General features: G+C 37.0%; 2 protein-coding genes across 4 annotated transcripts; one reads left to right on the forward strand and one right to left on the reverse strand.

Moving 5' to 3' along the window:
• Positions 1-10: 10 nt before the first annotated feature.
• On the forward strand, positions 11-14,627 carry LOC140951669 (uncharacterized). 3 transcript variants are annotated; one of them, XM_073400969.1, is made up of 6 exons: positions 11-198; positions 3,592-4,252; positions 7,300-8,094; positions 9,836-9,967; positions 10,661-10,693; positions 11,128-14,627. In XM_073400969.1, exons 1-6 carry the CDS (start codon positions 46-48, stop codon positions 11,241-11,243), a joined length of 1,890 nt encoding a protein of 629 aa, XP_073257070.1. In that variant the 5' UTR covers positions 11-45; the 3' UTR covers positions 11,244-14,627. The 3 variants fall into 3 exon arrangements, with proteins under 3 accessions (XP_073257070.1, XP_073257071.1, XP_073257072.1); XM_073400970.1 differs by having other exon boundaries at positions 7,330-8,094; XM_073400971.1 differs by lacking the exon at positions 11-198 and adding an exon at positions 472-709.
• A 1,216-nt stretch (positions 14,628-15,843) lies between these two features.
• On the reverse strand, positions 15,844-18,565 carry LOC140953385 (metabotropic glutamate receptor-like). The gene has a single exon (XM_073402869.1). The coding sequence runs from the start codon at positions 18,563-18,565 to the stop codon at positions 15,878-15,880; it is 2,688 nt and encodes an 895-aa protein (XP_073258970.1). The 3' UTR covers positions 15,844-15,877.
• Between the last annotated feature and the right edge of the window lie 792 nt (positions 18,566-19,357).

Raw genomic sequence — 19,357 nt, forward strand, 5'->3', positions numbered from 1 at the left:
TTGCAAAAAAAAATACAAATTCGTTGGTAATGGAGCTGAGGAAATATGGCGGCCTGCCCGGATAGTTTTAGCTCCTTTGCATTAGAGGATGAAGAGACTGTGCTAGCTATACATCTTGCTGAAGCTCTCCGCGCCGATGAAGTCGAAACTTTTCTCGAGATTTATGACAGTATCCCATCTTCAACTGAAATCAAACGAGTGAGTTTTCCGTTGCTATGCAATCGAACGTAACAACTCTTTGCATTTTTGTAAGTTCAGGTTGTTAATCATCTTTATAGTTTTGCATTTTACTTATACAAATGGTTGTTGTTTGTGAAGGAGAAAATTTAAAGTTTCGGATATCCTAAAACAACAAGTCAAGCAGGTAAATTCACACTGTCAAGCGAGTTGCCCTGGTGGCGAAATTTATTCATACAGGCCATGTGACGTACCATTTTAGGGTGGAGATTATGCAATCGTTACCCAATATTTTCCCCATTTAGAAACGTGGACGCAAAGGTCGTACAAGGTCTCGTAATTTGCAGTCAACCAGTCATATCGATCGGGCGTAAAAAGTTCTATAAAAGTTAATATCGTAAGCTTAATATTACCGGACTTGATTGCATTGCCGTGGTTCTACTCAACAAGTTTGTTCGTCACTGCACCGTAAGTTCCTATCGTTTCCTACCCCGTTGATCTGGTCCTGCATCCTGGTGAATGTGAACTGAAGGTAAAATAATTTCTCTTCTTAAATGTTGCCTTCTCTTGCCTTCTCTCGTCGCGCGCTAAAGTTGGTCTTAGTTTTTCTGAGATCTAGAGATTTTTTAGATAAAATGTACATGCTTCATTCACATTTGCTGAGGAAATGTACACGCGGCGAGTTTGGGTAAACTTGTTTTAAATTCCAACATGTGTCGTAATTCCGTGAATCTATCTCAATTTCGAAGTTATTTTCCAAAAGAAATCACTGTCTGCTGTAAATTTCTTTACTTTCGACATGTGTGGCTCTGATATAGTTCTTTGGCCTTCTACCTTTGCTTTAATCTGCTTTAATACAATGGGATTCGGTCTGCAATATTAGCTTTTTAAAAAATGGAAATGAGATATTAACTTTGCCCGTTGCGTGGTAGACTGCACGAAAAGGAAACGAACTGGTTATATTTCATAAGTATTTCGTTACATCTGTTTGTCAAACAAAGATTAAATCGAAGACATAACGACTGCCAATGTTTTGTTTTTCCGTTCTGGTTTTACTTGTCAAATTACCCGTTCCTCCGACATTGAGGCTGGTTTGATATTGTTTCTCAATATTTGCATGTTTCTGCTCAGTGTACTGAAGTAATTTATTTTGTTTGTTTTTATATATAATTGTGAAGACAAATTTTTTTTACAACAAAATTACTTATTCTATTAATCTTGTAGTGGTGGGCTTGTCTTTTTTAAAATCAGTAAAGGGTTATTTTTAGATAACTTTTTAATAGCCATATCTTGAGAGATTGCATCATACATCATAAAGAGGGATATCAAAATATAAACTCTTTAAACTATTACATCTTAATACTGCTAAGGATAATTAAATCTTCAAGTTACACTGTGTTTGAGATTTTGTACATACTGCACAAATGAAAAAAATCTACATTTACATAACAGCCACACATAGCAAGTACATAATTCTTTTGTGTTACTAGTGTTTTTCCAAGCTAGTCCTGGCCTTGATGGATATTTGTGTGTGCTGAGTGAGCAAGACATACTCATGAAAATTTTGGATAGAAATTTGGCCTTAAAAAACTTGTGTAAGTTAGCAAAATTGATAATTTCTTTAAGGAGCAAAAAAATTCCAGCTCACAATCACATTACAGAAGGGGTAACAGACCACAGACGGTCAGTAATGTCTACTTTATATTAATGTGTTCTGTTTAATTAACATCCGGCTACATATCTCAATGGTCACATGCACTCATAAAGCCATCAAAATTGCTTCAGTCAGCAGCATGTGACATGCACTCAAAGGTAAAATCATAAATCTCTCTGTTTTTAACATTACTTTTTATCACTGGTAAGTGGCATTGGGAACTAATATTAGTTTTATTGTATATAACGGTAACATGTTTATCTTCAAGCTTGTATTGTCAGCTCCAAGGGACTTATTATCTCACTAGGTAATCCTTATAGCTTAAACTGTCCATATGCTGGTGCCACAAGAAACAGATTGATAAGACCACAAAATGACAAAAACACAAACTTTTTGTCAAAAGCAATTGTCAAGATGTACATTGTTAATTGTACTTTGGGAAAATACATTTAAGAGCTTTTTAGTGATGCTTAAAGCACAGGGCAATCAAATAATGCAAACTGGTGTTTATTTGATGTTTGTCAGGTATTTTGATTTTAAAAACATAATGTCAGAGTTTTTCATATTATATGTATACTTGTCTTGTAGTCATAAAAATATCTGTAATGCCTTCTAGCTTCCCTTTGTAAGGCAACTACAATTATTTTTGAAGTGGTACATTCTTAGAAGTAAAATTTTAAACCTTGCTGTAAACATAATTTGAAGTTCAAATAATATGTCTGGTCAAGTGTACACATGTATTACCACATACATTCACCCAATTTAGAATAAGATTAAATCACTTGAAATTTCCAGGTCTAAGTGAAACATGAAATGTGGATTTCTCAGCTTATGAAACTAGCAGAGTTATAGTCTAAGTAAGCTCACAATTCCTGCTGCCATAAATTTAGACACCTTCCAAAGCATGAACAAGATACAAAAGATTGGAGACATTACATGGTGGGAGACAAACATCTGTGGATTTTCTGACTTTTCAAAGCTGTGTCTTGCTTGTTTCTAACATACTCATTGCCTCCAAATTTTGTATTTTTAATTTACTACATTCATGAAATAATTTTTAAGACACTCTTTCCAGCCGTGTTGATTGATATCAACATGGCGGGTATCAGATCAAAAATTGTGCTCACAAGGGATGCACAAAAAGTGTTATCTACTCTCGCTAAAGAATTGTAGCAGATTCCTGCATTTTCAACTGGTCTTCAAGATTGTACATAATTATAACTGTCCCAAGCATGTTGTCTCGTACCTTTCTACCAGCTAGACTTGGTCACTATTCAAAATCATTTAAGGATGGAGATCTGTTAATCTTCCTTGCATAAAATCCGCAATGGGTCAAAAGAAGCTTTCAATATTCTGCTCTCAGTGACGGGAACCTTTTACTGAAATGGCTACGATAAAGAGACAACCATCAGTGTTCCGTTGCAAGCTTCACTCGCCGACTTAACTGCATATCCATTTTCTACCATGCAATTTTTCTGATCTTTATTATTCTAGATATTTATTTTAATACGTATGTTCTTAGCATCAGATTCTCACATGTTTATGTGAATTCATATGGTTTACTGCACATGAATTTATACCAGCTATACTCCATATATAGTGTAGCTGATGCATTTCTGCAGGGTAAATAGAGGTTTTACCTTACATTGTATCTTGTACACTGATGCTTGTCAAATGTAAGGAAATGCGATGAAAGGGTTTTATCTTTTTTTATTATGGGATTGTCTCAAGATTGTTTTACTTTGTACGTTTGTTTGCAGGTTGACAAAATAAAAGAAATGGCAAGGCAGCTGGCAGCACTTCCAAAAAAACAATTTGAGATGTATCGTACCAAGAAAATTCTCTCTAGTGATCACTCTTTTCTGCGGCCAGGCAGCAATCAAGTTGTCAAGGACAAATTAAGCACTAGCTTCGTCAGTAAAAATTTCATTAGTAATGTTGAGAAGGATTTAAATGTTATTCCAAATATAGTGGATATTCCAAGTAGTGGTTCAGACAAAGTAGATAATAACGAAAAACCCAAGACAAACAATAAGAAGAAAAGGAAGTCAAAGAAAGGAAAAGCTGCAAGTTCTGTTGTGAATGGTGAAGAGCCACTTGCTGCCAATTTTGATGCCAATAGCACAGGAAAACCACTTACTAGTGCTGTTACAAGTGAAACAGGGAAACCAGGCAGTAGTGACGTGGACATGAAGTTCAAGGTTTCTAGCTCTAGAAATTGTGCTCCTCTTTGCATCAGTATGAATACAAATTTAGTAGCAGACATTTCAACTGGGCAAGAGTTTGAGTCAGGGCAACATTTCAGCTCAAACAGAACAGATGTAGCATCTTGTGGGAGCTGTTCATCCAATGACAGTGGAATTGTGACACCTAAAGAACTGTTTGTAAGTGATGATGGAAAGGAAGTTGATTCTGGACTGGGTAAGGTTGTTATGATAATAATAATAATAATATACTACTGCTACTACCACTACTACTCTTTATAATGATGGGATGATGTTCTGAAAATATTACTGGATAGAAAGGCAAAAATAATAAACCTTTTTACCAATATGGCGGCCATACTGAATTTATTAGATTTAAGGAGTATTTATGGGATGCCCAGGGGGCACTCACTCAGTATTTACGCGTGCTTTTCGGGCAAAAAGAGAACTTCATTGTATATTTCAAGGGAAAAGGCAATCATTATTACATCCAAACACAGCACAACGATCTTTTTTTCCCATAACAATCTTTTTCAAGGAAAACTTGAAGAAAAATTGGTCCGAAAAGCGTGCGTAAATGCTGGGTGAGTATATCAGATCGTGCTCATGTCCCCTCGGCATCCCATAATGCTCCTTAAATCTAATTCAATATGGCCGCTTATCGGTAAAAAGGTCTATTAAGTGGCTCATATTTCAGCCATATCCTTTTCCCTTTCTTACTTAACTCAAAAATCAAAATTAATATCATAATATTATTATTAAAGCTAACTTATCATTTATACAGTCATTGTGTGGTTCCAGAAAATATCCATACCCCCCCCACGGATGGTTAATGGAAATTCCTAGGGGGTGGGGGGGCTAAAGGGTAGAATTTTCCGAGGGGTACAGGGGGTGCCCACGAGAATAATTTTCCACAGGGTTGTAAAAGACGCGATCGATCATACGAGACATACTTAAGTATATGTGGATTATTTTGATTTGTAGCACAACAAAAATTAGAAGTAGATGCCCTTTCGAGAAAAAAAACTTCAAGATGTTTGTCTCAAACGTCGATCGTCTTCTTTGCTGGGAGTTCGCTATCATCTCCGCTCTAACGATTTGTCCACACGCTCTAAGGATTTGTTCTAACGCTCTAACGGATTGCTCTTACTATCTAACGGTTGATTCGAAACAGCTAACGGTCGGTCCGTCCAACCTTTGACTTTGACGAAGTCTTTAAATAAATATTGTCTTTCGGGCAAATCGATCGCAATTCTCAACAGGTTACTTCTCCGGGAATAAATTCTAGCGCATCGATTAATGATAATTTCTTTATGTTGAACATGTATCTAGATTGTGGACTCGACTGCAGATAGTCTGACAAAAACTTACGCTAATCGAGAACAAACGTCGTCTAACTCGGCGATATATTTCTCGAGTTTTGTGTAAACAACTTTATGCAAATTTCTGTTGACATTCAGTGAGCTCGTCGCGACAAAGCGTTGCGTGACGACCCAAATGAGACCTTTGCTGTATTTTATTATTGACTTCTAATAGAGTACCGTTGAAGGCAAGCTGTTTGTCCAACAGACCTTTCGCCAAATCAACTTTTGCCCGAAAATAATAATGATCTGTTCCTTCTTTGTGGAGAAGACTTTCGATCACGTGCTAGGCAACGAAATAGATCATGTTTCACTGATGTTCATTTCTGAACATGAATCGATGCAAATATGGGACGCAAAATGAATGTTTGCATATTTTGTTCTTTTATAACCCAAATAGGTTTTTTTGTAATTCCTGAGATTTGTTCAACTGCAAGTGTAATTCATTCAAAGTTAAACTTAATTACAAACATCGAGAGATCGACTTTGTGGTGACTTTAGGACCCGAGGCCGAACAAACGATAAACTTTGTTGTATGTTAGTTTTCTAGTAGATCCGTTTTGAAATTCGAATTTCTTCACATAGTTTAATGTTAAATCAATAATTAACTTTGAAGTTATGCTGTAAATGTTGCATTTGAGATGAAACTGTCTTAGACAAGACGTGTACATAGTGAAACTTAATTACAGTACCAGACATCAACTTTGTCTAACTTTGTCTGTAGGTAGATTCGTTTTGAAAATATTTGAAAATGTTCACATAGTTTTATTTCAATGAATAATTCAAATTTAAAGTTATGTTTTAAATGTTTTCTTGAGATGACATAAACTTATTAATCTCTGTTCTGCCTCGCGCGTTTCGCTGGAAGGACTAATAAAAAAGAGAGACCGCTCATAGTATATCAAGTGTGCTCTACCTACGTAAGAAATACATATTGTCTTGTAAAAGATTACAAATAGGTCAAAGATTATAAAAAAGATGTGTCTTAAGATGAGAACAGTTAATTTTAAGCGGTACACGGTCGATTATCTCTAAATATGGCAAATTAAGACCATGAAAAGGAAAATAGGAAATTCCTGGGGGGTGGGGGGGTTATACATGACCCCTCTGGAACGGAAATTCCGAGGGGGTGGGGGGGTCTAATCGGAAGAACCATCCGTGGGGGGGGTATGGATATTTTCTGGAACCACACATTATAATAATATATAAATGTTATTAATTTAAGGAATAGGCATAAAACTTAAAGAAAAACATTCAGTGTTCTAAACGTGTTTAGTGCAAATCGAGCAAGTGTGGACAAGGTAATGGTCCATTACAACAGTTCAGTCTTAAGGTACTCATACCATGGGTGGCATCTAAGTGTCGACGCAAGACAAAACAACATGTTCTAATAGGGTGCCAGACATGACGTGTTTTACTGTCAAACATTTGAAGTTTGACAGCCGTTAAAGCAAACTGTTGTGCCAAAGGTTTAAGTTGTTTCTATGTTTCTTGTCAGTACTTTAAACACCACACAGTTGCTTTCAAGAATTGTTCTTTGGAATAATATTAAAATTATTAAAAACTCCAGAAACTCTTCTCAACATCTAAAAATTCTTGTGATGAATATTTTGTTGAGGGAAAACAAATCAAGTCAACAAACAGCCGCCTACGTACTTTGCATGTGAACATTAATGTTTAATGCCACCCCAAACTTCAAATGTTTGTCAGCAAAACATGTGTGCATTACGCAATTAGAACATGTTTTTTCATCACGTGTACTTGCTTAGATGTTACTGATGGTATTTCCTTCAAAATCAAGTTATTATCATTGCTGTTATTATTTTTTTTTTTTTTTTGAGAACCATAAATTTTTAAGTGTTCTACTAAGATTAAGCAAGTGCAACATTTTGTGTATTTGCAGGATCTTATACTTCTCCTGTTTTCTACAAAGAGCCTCCATTTGGATTCCCACCTTCATCACAAAAGCTTTTGGAATCTGCTTTAGGACTGTTGCCAAATGTGGCACTTGAAAAGGACGATCCAACAATTGCTGCAGAAAATTCTGAGAACATTAAAAATGTGTTTCAGCAATCCCACAATTTAGGAAAGGCTGGTCATATTGATAAAACTTCATTGAAAAACAGAGGTAGTATTTATACTTCTGCCATAGATGATGATCCTGTCAGTGATGTGTCAGACACCAAAGAGGTATGCAAAGACTTTGTTGTAATTGAAGGGGATTCTGTGGATGGTGATGTTTCAAGTTCCTCTGCAGTGGAGGATGAGGGAGGGTGGCAGTCTCAAACAAGGAGATCTCACAGGAGAAAGAAGAAGGAGCTTGCTGCAAGGACAGGCAAAGAAACTCGGAATCACATGGAGAGATTTCAGGGAAAAGACTTTCATAAGCGTCAGCCTGAAAATCAGTTTAGGAAAAACCATCATCGGAAGAAATCTGTTGATGATAAAAAGAATCATAGCAAGGCATCAGATAAAATGTTGCAGAATACAGAAAACAAAAATAACAATGTTATAGTTGAATCTTCACCTGAATGTGCCAAGAGCCATTTGCATGAAAACATTCCAAAAGGCAATGAGTCAAGGGTCACAAATGGACTAAATGAACCTTCCAGTGATAAAACTAGTTCTCAAAAGGAAAATGTGACAACTCAAAGAGTATTGTCTTACCGAGATGCTTTACTCAAAGCCAAAAGAAAAGGTAAGATGTTATGTTTTAAAAAATCCACAAATAATATGAGGGCTTTCGCTAATGTCTGAAGCCATGTACTATGAGCATGACTGCTTCTATTTTTGTTCAAAAGCAAGAGGAACTTACAACCAAAAGTAATTCTTAGCTGTTCAAATTCTCCACCTACTAATTATTATATAGTGCCTAGAAACTTGTAACTCTTAGTGACATCCCTGTATAATAGTAATTATTGTTATTAGTGTAGTGCTTCTTACAGACCACTCAAGCATCGCAATCACATAAGGATTCTCCCGATTTTGCTTGAAAATCTTGAATCCCAACCAATATGCGATCAGGACAGGAAAAATCCCAATTTTGACATCTGTTATGTTCAAATGTGTGTTTAATGATATTTAGATTAAAAAAAAAAAACTCAAAGCCATGAAGGTCTGCCCAGTGAGAGCTTATACCCTAGTTTCTGTACATGTGCTATACAAAAAACTTTTTATGCATTAATAAATTTTATTCATGCATAAAAAGTTTTACAGCAAAATTGGTCAAAAGGGAAACAGTGGGAATCTTCATTTTTTCTTTAACCAGTGCTATCTTGGACACTTACCATAGATCTGAACAAGCTGACCAGATTAGCCCATTTACAAAGAGAACACTACTGCAAATCTGAACTGCCCAGCCAAATAAGGCTATTTCATAATAATTCAGTGTTAATTTTTCAACCAAAACTCTGGAAAAAAGCTTATTTCATTTTCAAGATGACCAGTCAAGCCAAGTGTACAGTTGATACTATGAGTGAAGCAAAAAATGTTCAACAGTCGTTTTCAGTACTATTATAAGCTGTTTTTGAGTGAATGCAGCAATTGGTATTTTTACTTGTAAACTTCACACATTGTTTTATTCCTTGAAATTTGGTTCCCACTCCATGGCCTATATATGAAGGTTTTCTAAAATTGTTAGAAATTCCAAGGGAGTTGGTCTGAAAGCCAACATTGAATAATGAATGAAGTTCAGAAAACATTTCCAGAGGAGTAGAGTGTAAACCAAAACCTAGTCACAGCTTTGGTCAAGATTTTCTAAAAGAAAAACCCTCTTATTCAGTGTTACGTAATAGAATAAATAAAATGCAATCAAAAGAGTAAACTGCCTTGAAACTATCTCTCCTGTTAAGTTTTTTTTTATAACTTAACAGATGGTCAAACAAGGCTACAGAAATTGAGCCTAATCCTTGAGAACCACTGCCTTGTCTTGAACATGCAAATCAGTGGGGTTAAGGTTAGGTACAGTAGTGGCAAGTTTTTAAATTGAATTCTAGGTCCTCTGATTTGACTGGGTCTTTTAGTCACTTTGAAAGGTCACCTCTAATGGATGATAAAGCTACTCTAAATAATTTTCATTTTCTCTTCAATAATTGCCAGACAGATTTCCTCATCTGGTATTCAGTTATTCCCAGCACTAAACCATTACCCTAAACCTGTTAAAAACACTCAGTCAAACAATTAAAACTGTCATGAAAAAATAAAGCCCTCAAATGGAGTTCCAGGATAAAATAAGAAGTTAAATTACAGTCAACTCTCTCTAAGACAGACACCTTTGGGACGGGCACGAAGCTTTCGTCTGGGATTGTCCATTTTACTGAGGTGTGCACAGGTGTTATAGAGGTGCTTGTTAAGAGAGAGTCGTCTCTACTTAACTATTTACTTATATGTATGTGGGTCTATTGTTTTACAAAACCAATAAATACTCTTTATTTCAATAGTTGAGGGACCTGAGAGTAGTGACAGTGGAGTGGATGCTAATAGTGTCAGCTCATGTGACCTTAGTATTGTTCAGCCTGCAATGCAGACTAATGCATTTAACCAACAGCAATGTGTTGAATATTTACGAAATGGTGAGTAAAACTCCTGGGCAACTCAATGCAAACCCTTTTTCATTTTTGCCAATATTTATATGGCAGCTCATTTAAACTCTCCCAGCAGTTTGATGTATGATCCATCTCAGGGCAATCTGCCACTGATTTCAGCTTGCTTCTAACAAGATGCATTTGTGTTGGGGGGGCGGGGAGGGGATTCAGGGAAACAAAGCCATTTTTACCAGTGGTAGGTTTTGTATATTCTGTTTCTTCATACATACATGTACTACTGAAAACCAAGGATGTTACAACTGGAATGAAGCTTCTTAAAAAACTTTTTAATGTATGGTGTTATTATAGATCTTAAATATTACAGTGGAACCCTGTTAACACGGGCACCATTGGGCAGAAGAAAAAGTGGTCGTATTAACAGGGTAGCTTTAACTAGGGTTGTTTTACAAGAAAATGTATGGCAGTTTTTACTAGGCAGCCCAAAAGAAGTGGCTGTATTAACAAGGTGGCCGTAAGGCAGGGTCCACTGTACCAACCATTTTTTAACATATGCTAATCAATAACATTGTAGCTTGGTAAACTGGTATTTGACTTTTGCATTTGTCTTGGACAGTGGATCTGTTCTTGTAGTTGCTAATATAAATTGAGGTAAAGTGAACATTAAATAAGTAACTCCTGATTAACTTATATGTATCATGTTTATTTTTCTTGTTGTTTCAGCGTGGAAAAAAGTTATGTCAAATGCCAAGCAAGGTAAGTACAATAGATGTTGGAATAAATAATTTGTGTGTACTGTTATGAGATTTACAACTGTCAAATATAAAATATCCAGACATTTTGGGATGCCATCATAGTTTGGAAAGCCATAGAAATTGGGTTATAACAAGGATACTCTTATCTTAATGGAAACAATAATTTACAGTGTTGAGAAAACTCACTACACTTGTTAGTTTTGAAGATAATTTATTACATATGTTTTGGCAGTCTTCAGTTAACTGTAACTTAGAACATTAACAGCATTTATTTGCTGCAGCAATGTTTTCAAAAGGCCTGAGAGGGTTGTATGTTTCCTAATTTTTTCCACTTGCAGGACATTAAGGCAATGTACAGTAGTTGTGTTTTTATTAAGGCCAAGCCATGAAATACTTGATGGCAAACTTTATTTTGTTTTCTCTCTTTCTTTTCAGGTTTAGTTGTTTATTTCAGTGTGGATACAGATCCTGTGTTGTGTGAACAAAAGCGTAAAACGCTTGCATCTAGTAACCACCCTGATAATTCCTCTAAGATATACAAAGCTAAGTAACACCACTATTAGCACTAAAAAAGGTGACATTCAAATAGGCAAAATGCAGTGTGTGAATAGGAAGGAAATCCATGGTTTGGGGCTTGTGCTCCCATGTCTTGCTGGGGAAGGAAATAATAATAATATTTTGAGTGTGAAATAAACTCTCCAGCGTGCACGTTAACCTAAATTATTGTTGTACTGGAATCCTGACATGTAGTTTTCAATTTTGTACTCAAATGTCCAGTCAGTTTGTTTGTTATGTTAAATACAGTAAAAACCCACGATTAAGAACACGCATTTTCCCAAGTTAGCCTAAACAGGTTCTTACATAAATGGTATAACACAAATTTGGGTAGTTAGGTTTTTTAATAGGTTCTTATTAAATTTCGTTAGCCTGAATTTCAGACGATTACTTCAAGTTGTTTTTACTCCCTCAGTAAAAACGACCTGAAGTAATCATCTGAAATTCAAGCTATATTTTCTTAAGAAAAAAATTTAAAAAATTTGTTGTAGCTAAGAGCATTTAGTGGTATTTCAGCTTATTTCTTATATAAAATCTGCATACCATTACATTGCAGTTGGAGTTAAAATGCACCTATGTCCTCAAAGAGGATCCTGAAAGTTGACTTATCCTACCCAATTGTAAAGATTTTTTTAAAAATAAGAACCTGTTTCAAATTTTAGGCTAAACAGGTTATTGTATAGAGGGGGCCTAACTGGCAAATTTTAGGCCAACAGATTCTTAAACACCAGGGTTCTTAGTCGCGGGGTTTACTGTATTGTCATATAAATGGTCTTACGTCTAATTTCTACTAAAGAATCATCTATTTTTCATATAGTCTTCTAAGAATTTATCGAGTGGTTGTTCAACATCATTCAGAGTTTTGTATGTTTTAATCGTTTAATTTATTTGAATGCCTCATTCTAACAAGCACCATCCACTTCAATTGGAAAAAAAGGTGTGAAAAAGTGGATTGGTGTAATATTGATCCATTCTGATTCGTTTTTCACATCAGTTTGGCAAATGTTTTCTATCTTGAGTTTATTTGAGTCAACTGAAAACATCTAGTTATATGTCTTTTATCATGGAAGCAAGACAGTTAGCTTGCTTTTCTAGACTTACATTGCTTTCCATTTTGCAAGAAAAATTTGTATATTTTCAGAAACTCCTGGATTGTGATATGAAAATTTGTATCGCATTATTTTCAACCATTGTATATCGTTAAAGAGACACCTGCTTATGATTAAGTGTTGCACATGGTACTTTTGCAGCAAAAAATAGGAGGGATCGTGATTTTAAAAAAGAGCGTTTGGCGCATGCAACGCTTCAAGGCTATGATCAGTTTTGCCACAGTAATAGTAGTTTTTTATGCTAGTTTATAAGGTATTTGTAATTTTGGATCAATTTGTGCCATAAAAAGTACGAGGTATCTCCTTTTCTGCTTCTCAGTGCTTAACTATTCAGCAAATTCTTCTCAATTTCAACTTTTTGGTGGGACAGTAGTGTTAATGACTAAGACAAGATAATATGTTTTTTGTGCCATTGACCATAGGCATGTGAAAGAAAAAAGTCCAGCGGCATGTAATCCTTATTTATTTGTCGCCAACGGTATTTTGGTTTTCAATTTTCGTCTACATTATGTTTGTGAAGTTCTGCTTGTGATGTCTTCATTCTTCCACAGTATATTCTCTTTTCTGTTGAAAGCAAAATAGAGCAAAAACATTTTTCCGTATAGTTATTTCAACTGTTCTTCTGTTAGAGCATTTGATGCTCTTGCCAACATCAAGACACTATTAACTTATTTGTTAATTGTTTTCCATTAGATTTTATTATTTTTCTGAAGTGACTTAGATTTTTTTTGACGATTTTTGTGCCTTAGCTGAACTCTATTTAACTATTTTAGCAAAAGTGGCCAAGAACGAATTTAGGAAAAACGTCGAATTTTATTTTGCAAATAAAAAAATTAAAAAAGGAAGAAAAATTAAACAGACATAGCGAACTTTTATTTGGATTATTTAAGATTGATATTTCAGCACGTGATTGCACTTCGTCCTAAATCAATTAATGAGTGGTTGCAGTCGAAAATGAATTCTAAGCTGATAAACAGTTTAGAATATATATTTTCAAGCTGTGCTTGAGTACTTTAAAAAGTTATTTCATCTGGAAAGGGGAATTTTCTTGAATTAAGCTCAGTAAATGCCGATACCTTTGAAGGGAAAACGAAATCATTCGATACAGTTTCATAGGGCGGAATGATTTTTCTCTAAGTTTTTTTTATTCAACATGAAATATTATTCCTTCACTCGTCGCATGCGTTTGAAGTTGTCACTCTATTTTTGGTTTATACAATGTTTGAAATTCAACTAGCCATATTCTACATATTCGTCGGACTTTAAAATAAAATTTTATTGCCGAGCCTTGGTTGGAAATTCTTCACATTAACTCCGTGTTCATTCCACCTTTCCTTTTCTGTAAATTTATTTTTGTAAGGCATCCTAAGCTTGCGATTTAAAATGAGATTTGGTGGAGAAAGTTAGCCCTGTTAACCGTAATTGTACGGAATGAATTTTCGGTGAACAGTTCCCTCGGTGAATGTTCCGGTGAACATTTTCCTCGATTTTTATGGAAATTTAAGTTATTAGAGAACCTTGGCAAATACTGATAATTTCTTCTTTGTTTTTTTTATTTTAATTAAACATGTACTAATGACGTAAGGGCCATATTCGAGTGATATTCCTGTGAACTTGAAAGACGGTTTTTCTGTGTGTTCCTTGTACCAGTACTCGAAAAGCTTTGCTCGACTTCTGGGAAAAAATTCCTAATGCTGTTAAGTTTCTTAATTGACTAACCTATCTGAAAGCTAGGTACGTTTTGGCGCGCATTTCAAAAAGCCAACCCCAAATTCCGCGAGTTTCCGTTTCGCTATTTAGAAAGGCGATAAAATGTCTACCTTTTAGTTCACAAGAAAGCAATTCGTATATAGTTCTCTAACTAATATGCTTATTGAGCGGTTTTCAGGCATGTTGCGAAAAAAAGAACGGAATTCTTTCTGTTGTACTTGGGAGTGAATTTCTGAGTTAAATTAAAAAGATAGTTCTGATTATTGTGATTTTATGATTTGAAAACCTACTCTCTGGTCCAGGCAGTAATTTCTTTTCTTACTCTTATGTATGTAAAGTGGACTAAGAAAACAGACTTATCCATTTTTTTAATTTCAAACTACCAGTTCTTTGCAATAGTTTGATAGGCTGTTATTGTAAAAGGGCCAACAACTGGCTAACAATTACTTGTAATCTAATTTATTACTGAATTGCACAAGAATGCATTTCACTGGGATCATTTAAAGTTTGAGAATTGTGCAACCTTGAAAAAGGGTGAGTTTAATAAAAATGTTTTTGTACAAGGTGCAAAAGTGTATTTTGTATTTGTTTTACGCGCGGACAAAGGTAGCCTTACCTTCCTAACCTCCCTGGATGTTGTCAACATACAGTATCGGGTCACAGTGTGTAAGAATTTGTGTAGGAATGTAACAGCCGTGCATGACAGATCGATATACTGGAAAGAAATTTGAGAAAAATCTAATTATTTCTTCTCTTGTGTGTATTACTTGTATTTCCGTGGCTTTCGGTCCGTTTCAAAGCTATTCATCAGTAAGTTTTAGGTTCACTGTTTTCGTCTCCACATATTACTAGACAGTACAAGTACATACTAAGCCCGAGTATAACCTAGCCAACGCAAGTGAGACCACGAGTGAAGTCAAAAAGCGAAGTGGTAGAAGAGGATGGCAAATAAAGATAACAAAACGCTCAATTGAATTTGAACTCGGACTAGCTACAATACTAGGGATTTGGAGAAAAACAAATCGGAAGGAAATACTTGCGAAAGAACTTACAGTTAAACCCCGCCTTACGGATACCCACTTAATTATAGATACGGACAGTTTGCTTTGTCGATGCAGTTTCTTTAAATCCAAGCCGCTTAATACCGACACTTTGTATGGCCCCCTCAGTGTCCGTATTAACGGGTATTTGACTGTACTTTGATTCTAACATCATCCTGCAAGGCAAGGTTGCGCAGTGGTGACAGCACTCTCCCTCTACCAATGTGGCCCGGGTTAAAAATCGCGTCAACGCCATATGGCGGCTGAGTTTGTTGTTGGTTCTCTCCTAGGGTTAGACTAGTCTCTCATTTTTCTCAGGCTGCCGAGTGAAACATTCACCACGCGCGTGAACGAGGGCGCGAGACGGAAGAGGCTGCCGGGCTCGTTTCTTGGGTATCGCGCACGCGAACACTTTCTTCACCAAATCTGGAGAAAAAGGGAGACTGTTCGCAGCCCATTTCTCTTCTTCACTCCGAGAGGTTTTCCGCAGAGTACTCCGGTTTCCCTTCTTCTCAAAACCAACATTCCAAATTCCAATTCGATTAAGGACTCTCCTTTTAACCGAGTTCCTACTCTAATCAACAAAAGAAAACGTGACAAATATCCAACCACTTTGACCTCTCGTCTGATAACGCATATCAACTCAGTTCAAGCTACATTTCATTATTTTGGAATCTAAAAATGCGCAAAAAAAAAGTTATATTGTGAAAGGTTTGAACCCAGTCCTATTCAAACGCGCGCAATCTGTTTGCCAGGCTTATGCTAAGGAAACTAACTCCACTTTGTTTCCGTGCTTTTGGAGGGTGTACCCACGGGTATACCTTGTGGTAAATGCGAGTTTTGAACATCCAGTACATCGGAAAGCTTTGGAGTGTCCAAGTCATCCAACGTTACACATGCAGTTATAGTACTCAATGAAGACACTGAACGATAATACTCTGGCCTGGGCGCTCCTATTTTAGGATCGGTCTTTTGTGGGTGTGGTTTATTCTTCTCTGGACGGAAATATATAATATACACCTTAGGAGCAAACAGGCTAACGAGAGCTATAGTAGAGCAAAAAATAACGAGAAAACAGGTTAAAATTATCCTGTAGAGTCCCTTTGTGCCTAAAAATGTCGGCACGAAGACCGCTCCACTTACACAGACTGTCACCATACTGAAGGCAATGAACTTAGCTTCGTTGAAATTCTCCGGGACTTTGCGTACCAGGAAGGCTTGATAGGTGCAAAGCAGGACAAGTGCGACGTTAATCGCAGCCCAGATGGTGAATCCCAACATTGAATCTGTCATACACTCTATCAATACCTCATGGCTTCCATGAGAGACACGAGTCGCCTTTATGGGGGATGTGATGATCCACAAGGCTGCAAAAGAGTTTTCCAAGACAATGCACAGGCCCACAAACACCCGCTGCCACTTGTTGCTAAGGTAGTTCGTATTTCCAGTTCGCATGATTTTTGCACTGAAAATTCGCGCAATGCGATTGGTTTTCGTCAGAAGCGAGCCTATCACCATGGCAATACCACTGCTCAACACAAAAGGGCGAGTTTGACAGAGGAGGTGTGTCGGTTGCAGAAGCAACGATATGGGAATGATATAACACCAAGCAAGTCCAAACAGTAAGACGTAGGTGATTTCCTGACTTGAGGCTTTCACAAGTGGAGTTTTTCTTTTGTTAAACAAGGATATAAAAGTTAGAAAAACAGCAACAACACCGACAGTGCAGGCACCTGCGACCGCTATGCCAGCTGGGGTTTTGTAGATTTCAGTTATAGGGATGACGTCACAAGAGGACTTGGCATAATTCGCTTTTGATCCATCCGGGCAACTTACACAAGTTGTGGCGCCTGAGTGGTTAGAGACACTGTTTCCACCACAACGAATGCAGTTCCAACAGCATTCTGGGTAGTGTTCTTTAGGTTGTTTCCAGAAGCCTGGGTGACATTTTGGACTACATCTTGCATAGGACTGTAATGTGCTGAGTTCATAGTGCTTGTACTGGGGCGAAAATCTGAATCCCTTACCCAGAAGCCAAGAACCAAGGATATCAAAGTGATATTTCCCGCGTCGATTCTTCAGAAAACGAATGTTATAATAAGAAGGCGTGCTTCCAGTCTCATCAAACGACACATGGTGACCAGTAGGGGACAAAAATGAAACGTTCTTTATAAAGTTATAAATTTCTGTTTGTAGTGTGTTTGAAACATCAATAAAGCAAGACGTATTGGAACAATGGTACATATCATGTAAGCCGTACGCAACAGCGTAGACTGCATCTACCGCCGTTGTTGTGTAAGATGAATAGTCAACCGGATCACTCGTATTCAGCAGTTTTGCTACATACTTCTCATAAACTCTTAGCCACGGATTTCGTTTCACGCGTTCTTTGGTAATGTTTTGAAAATAAACCCTGAAGGCTTCATAAACGTTCGAATTAGGTTCTGTTGCGATCCAGTATTTAAGAACATCTTTGTTAGGACGCAAAACTGAGTATGAATGAGAAAAGGCGTCGGAGCCCATCCAAATGTATCCAGCCAGATTCTGCTCCCTTGCTGTATTTATGAAGTAGTCAGCGTCGTTTAATTCAGCAAAAAGCACGATTACCTTAGCCTCGGGATGTTCGCGAATCTTCTTTATAATTTCTCGCACTCTCGCCTTTGGAGTTCGCACGGTGAAGACTTCGTCCACGGCGATGCAGACGCGATGGTCTGCTTGGTTATTCACAGCCTGTTTGAACGAATCAATTCCTGATCGGCCGTACTCCGTATCAGAAGCGATAGTAGAGACAAAGTTCCAATCAAATTCTCGGATCACATCAACCATCGCTTGAGCCTGGCGGGTGTCAGACGGGACAGTGCGAAGGAAGTTTTTAAAGCGTTTGCGGTCGCTTAAAAGGCGACTCGTGGATGCGTAACTTACAACAGGAACATGAAATAATCCGGCGAGGTTTGCGGCTGCTATTGATATTCCGCTATATGCTGCTCCAATCACCGCCACAACTCTACCTCTACTCTTAGCGGAAGTTTTCAGAGAAGATCCACACACGCCCTCGTCGCCTTCCACGCGCAGATATGCCTCTCGAACAAACTCAAATTTCAACGATTCTCTAATGGTATGATCGACACTGTTGCAAGTATCTTTTATGTCGACGCCTATAGTTATACCAGGTAGCAAAGTTTCGTTTTTGTTGATCTGATCCACCGCGTAAAGGATGGCCTCAGCGTGTTGAAGTCCTCGAAAATTAAACGGTCCGCCGCAGTGACCAACAATTTCTCCGTAGGAGTTCTGAGCTGGATCTTCCTGCCTGGTTCCCGGAGGGTTATGAAGTGGGCACAAACCACCCAAAATTACATCCCCCGGGAGAAAAATTCTCGGAGACTGTTTTTCAGTTGTTTTTGCTCGAGTCCGCCAAGACACGGTTATCGCGACCACAATTAGCCAGCAACGTGCAATCATCTTTCCTTAGAAAAGTACTCAGCCCGAGTTTATTATCTAACTGGCGGCGTTTTTCTTAAAGTGTTCAGTTGTCCCTCCAGAAGAACGCATCTTGTATTGCTCTTTCTTTTTCGGTATCAACTGCCACACCTTTTGGCTTTCTCTTTGTAAAAATATCACCTCCCTAAGAGCAGATATTAAGAAATTTAATAAAAACATTTGACTTTGTCGCGGTAGTCAGCCGGTCATATATGCGCCATAAACGTAGTGCAATATCTCTCAAAACAAAATTTTGTCCACTCAAAATAGATTTAAACCTTTAGTACTTTTATTAGCAAAAACATTAAACAAAAACTCAAATTGTTTGAACGGATTAAATTTCTTTCAAGTTCGTATTTGGGCATTGTATGTACATGTACTTATAATAACATTGAACCATAGATTGCTAGGCGGGCTATAGAATTTCGTTTGCGTTTTAAGAAGTGCTACCTATATTGATGTTAGTTTTGTAATTCTCCTTACCTCGCCAAGACGTACCACAAGTTTGCAGTTTTATGTAGGTATTTGAATTGACATTTAACACAAAAAAGATTTGGTTTTTCTTTGGACATAAGTCGTGCGCACATAAGCACTGATAACTGTTTGCACAGTAAACTAAAAGTCAGCTGCTGGGTATCGATCCACGGCTTCATTTGTGAGGCTGTAATTAATTTACATTTACTTTTTAAAGGAAGACCTGACATCTAAAGTAGAAAGGAAAATTCCGGCAGGTGAAATTAAGGTAATAATTAAGATGTCTTTGAAAATACACTT

Source organism: Porites lutea, chromosome 11 (genome assembly GCF_958299795.1).
Source record: "Porites lutea chromosome 11, jaPorLute2.1, whole genome shotgun sequence".
NCBI lineage: Eukaryota > Metazoa > Cnidaria > Anthozoa > Scleractinia > Poritidae > Porites > Porites lutea.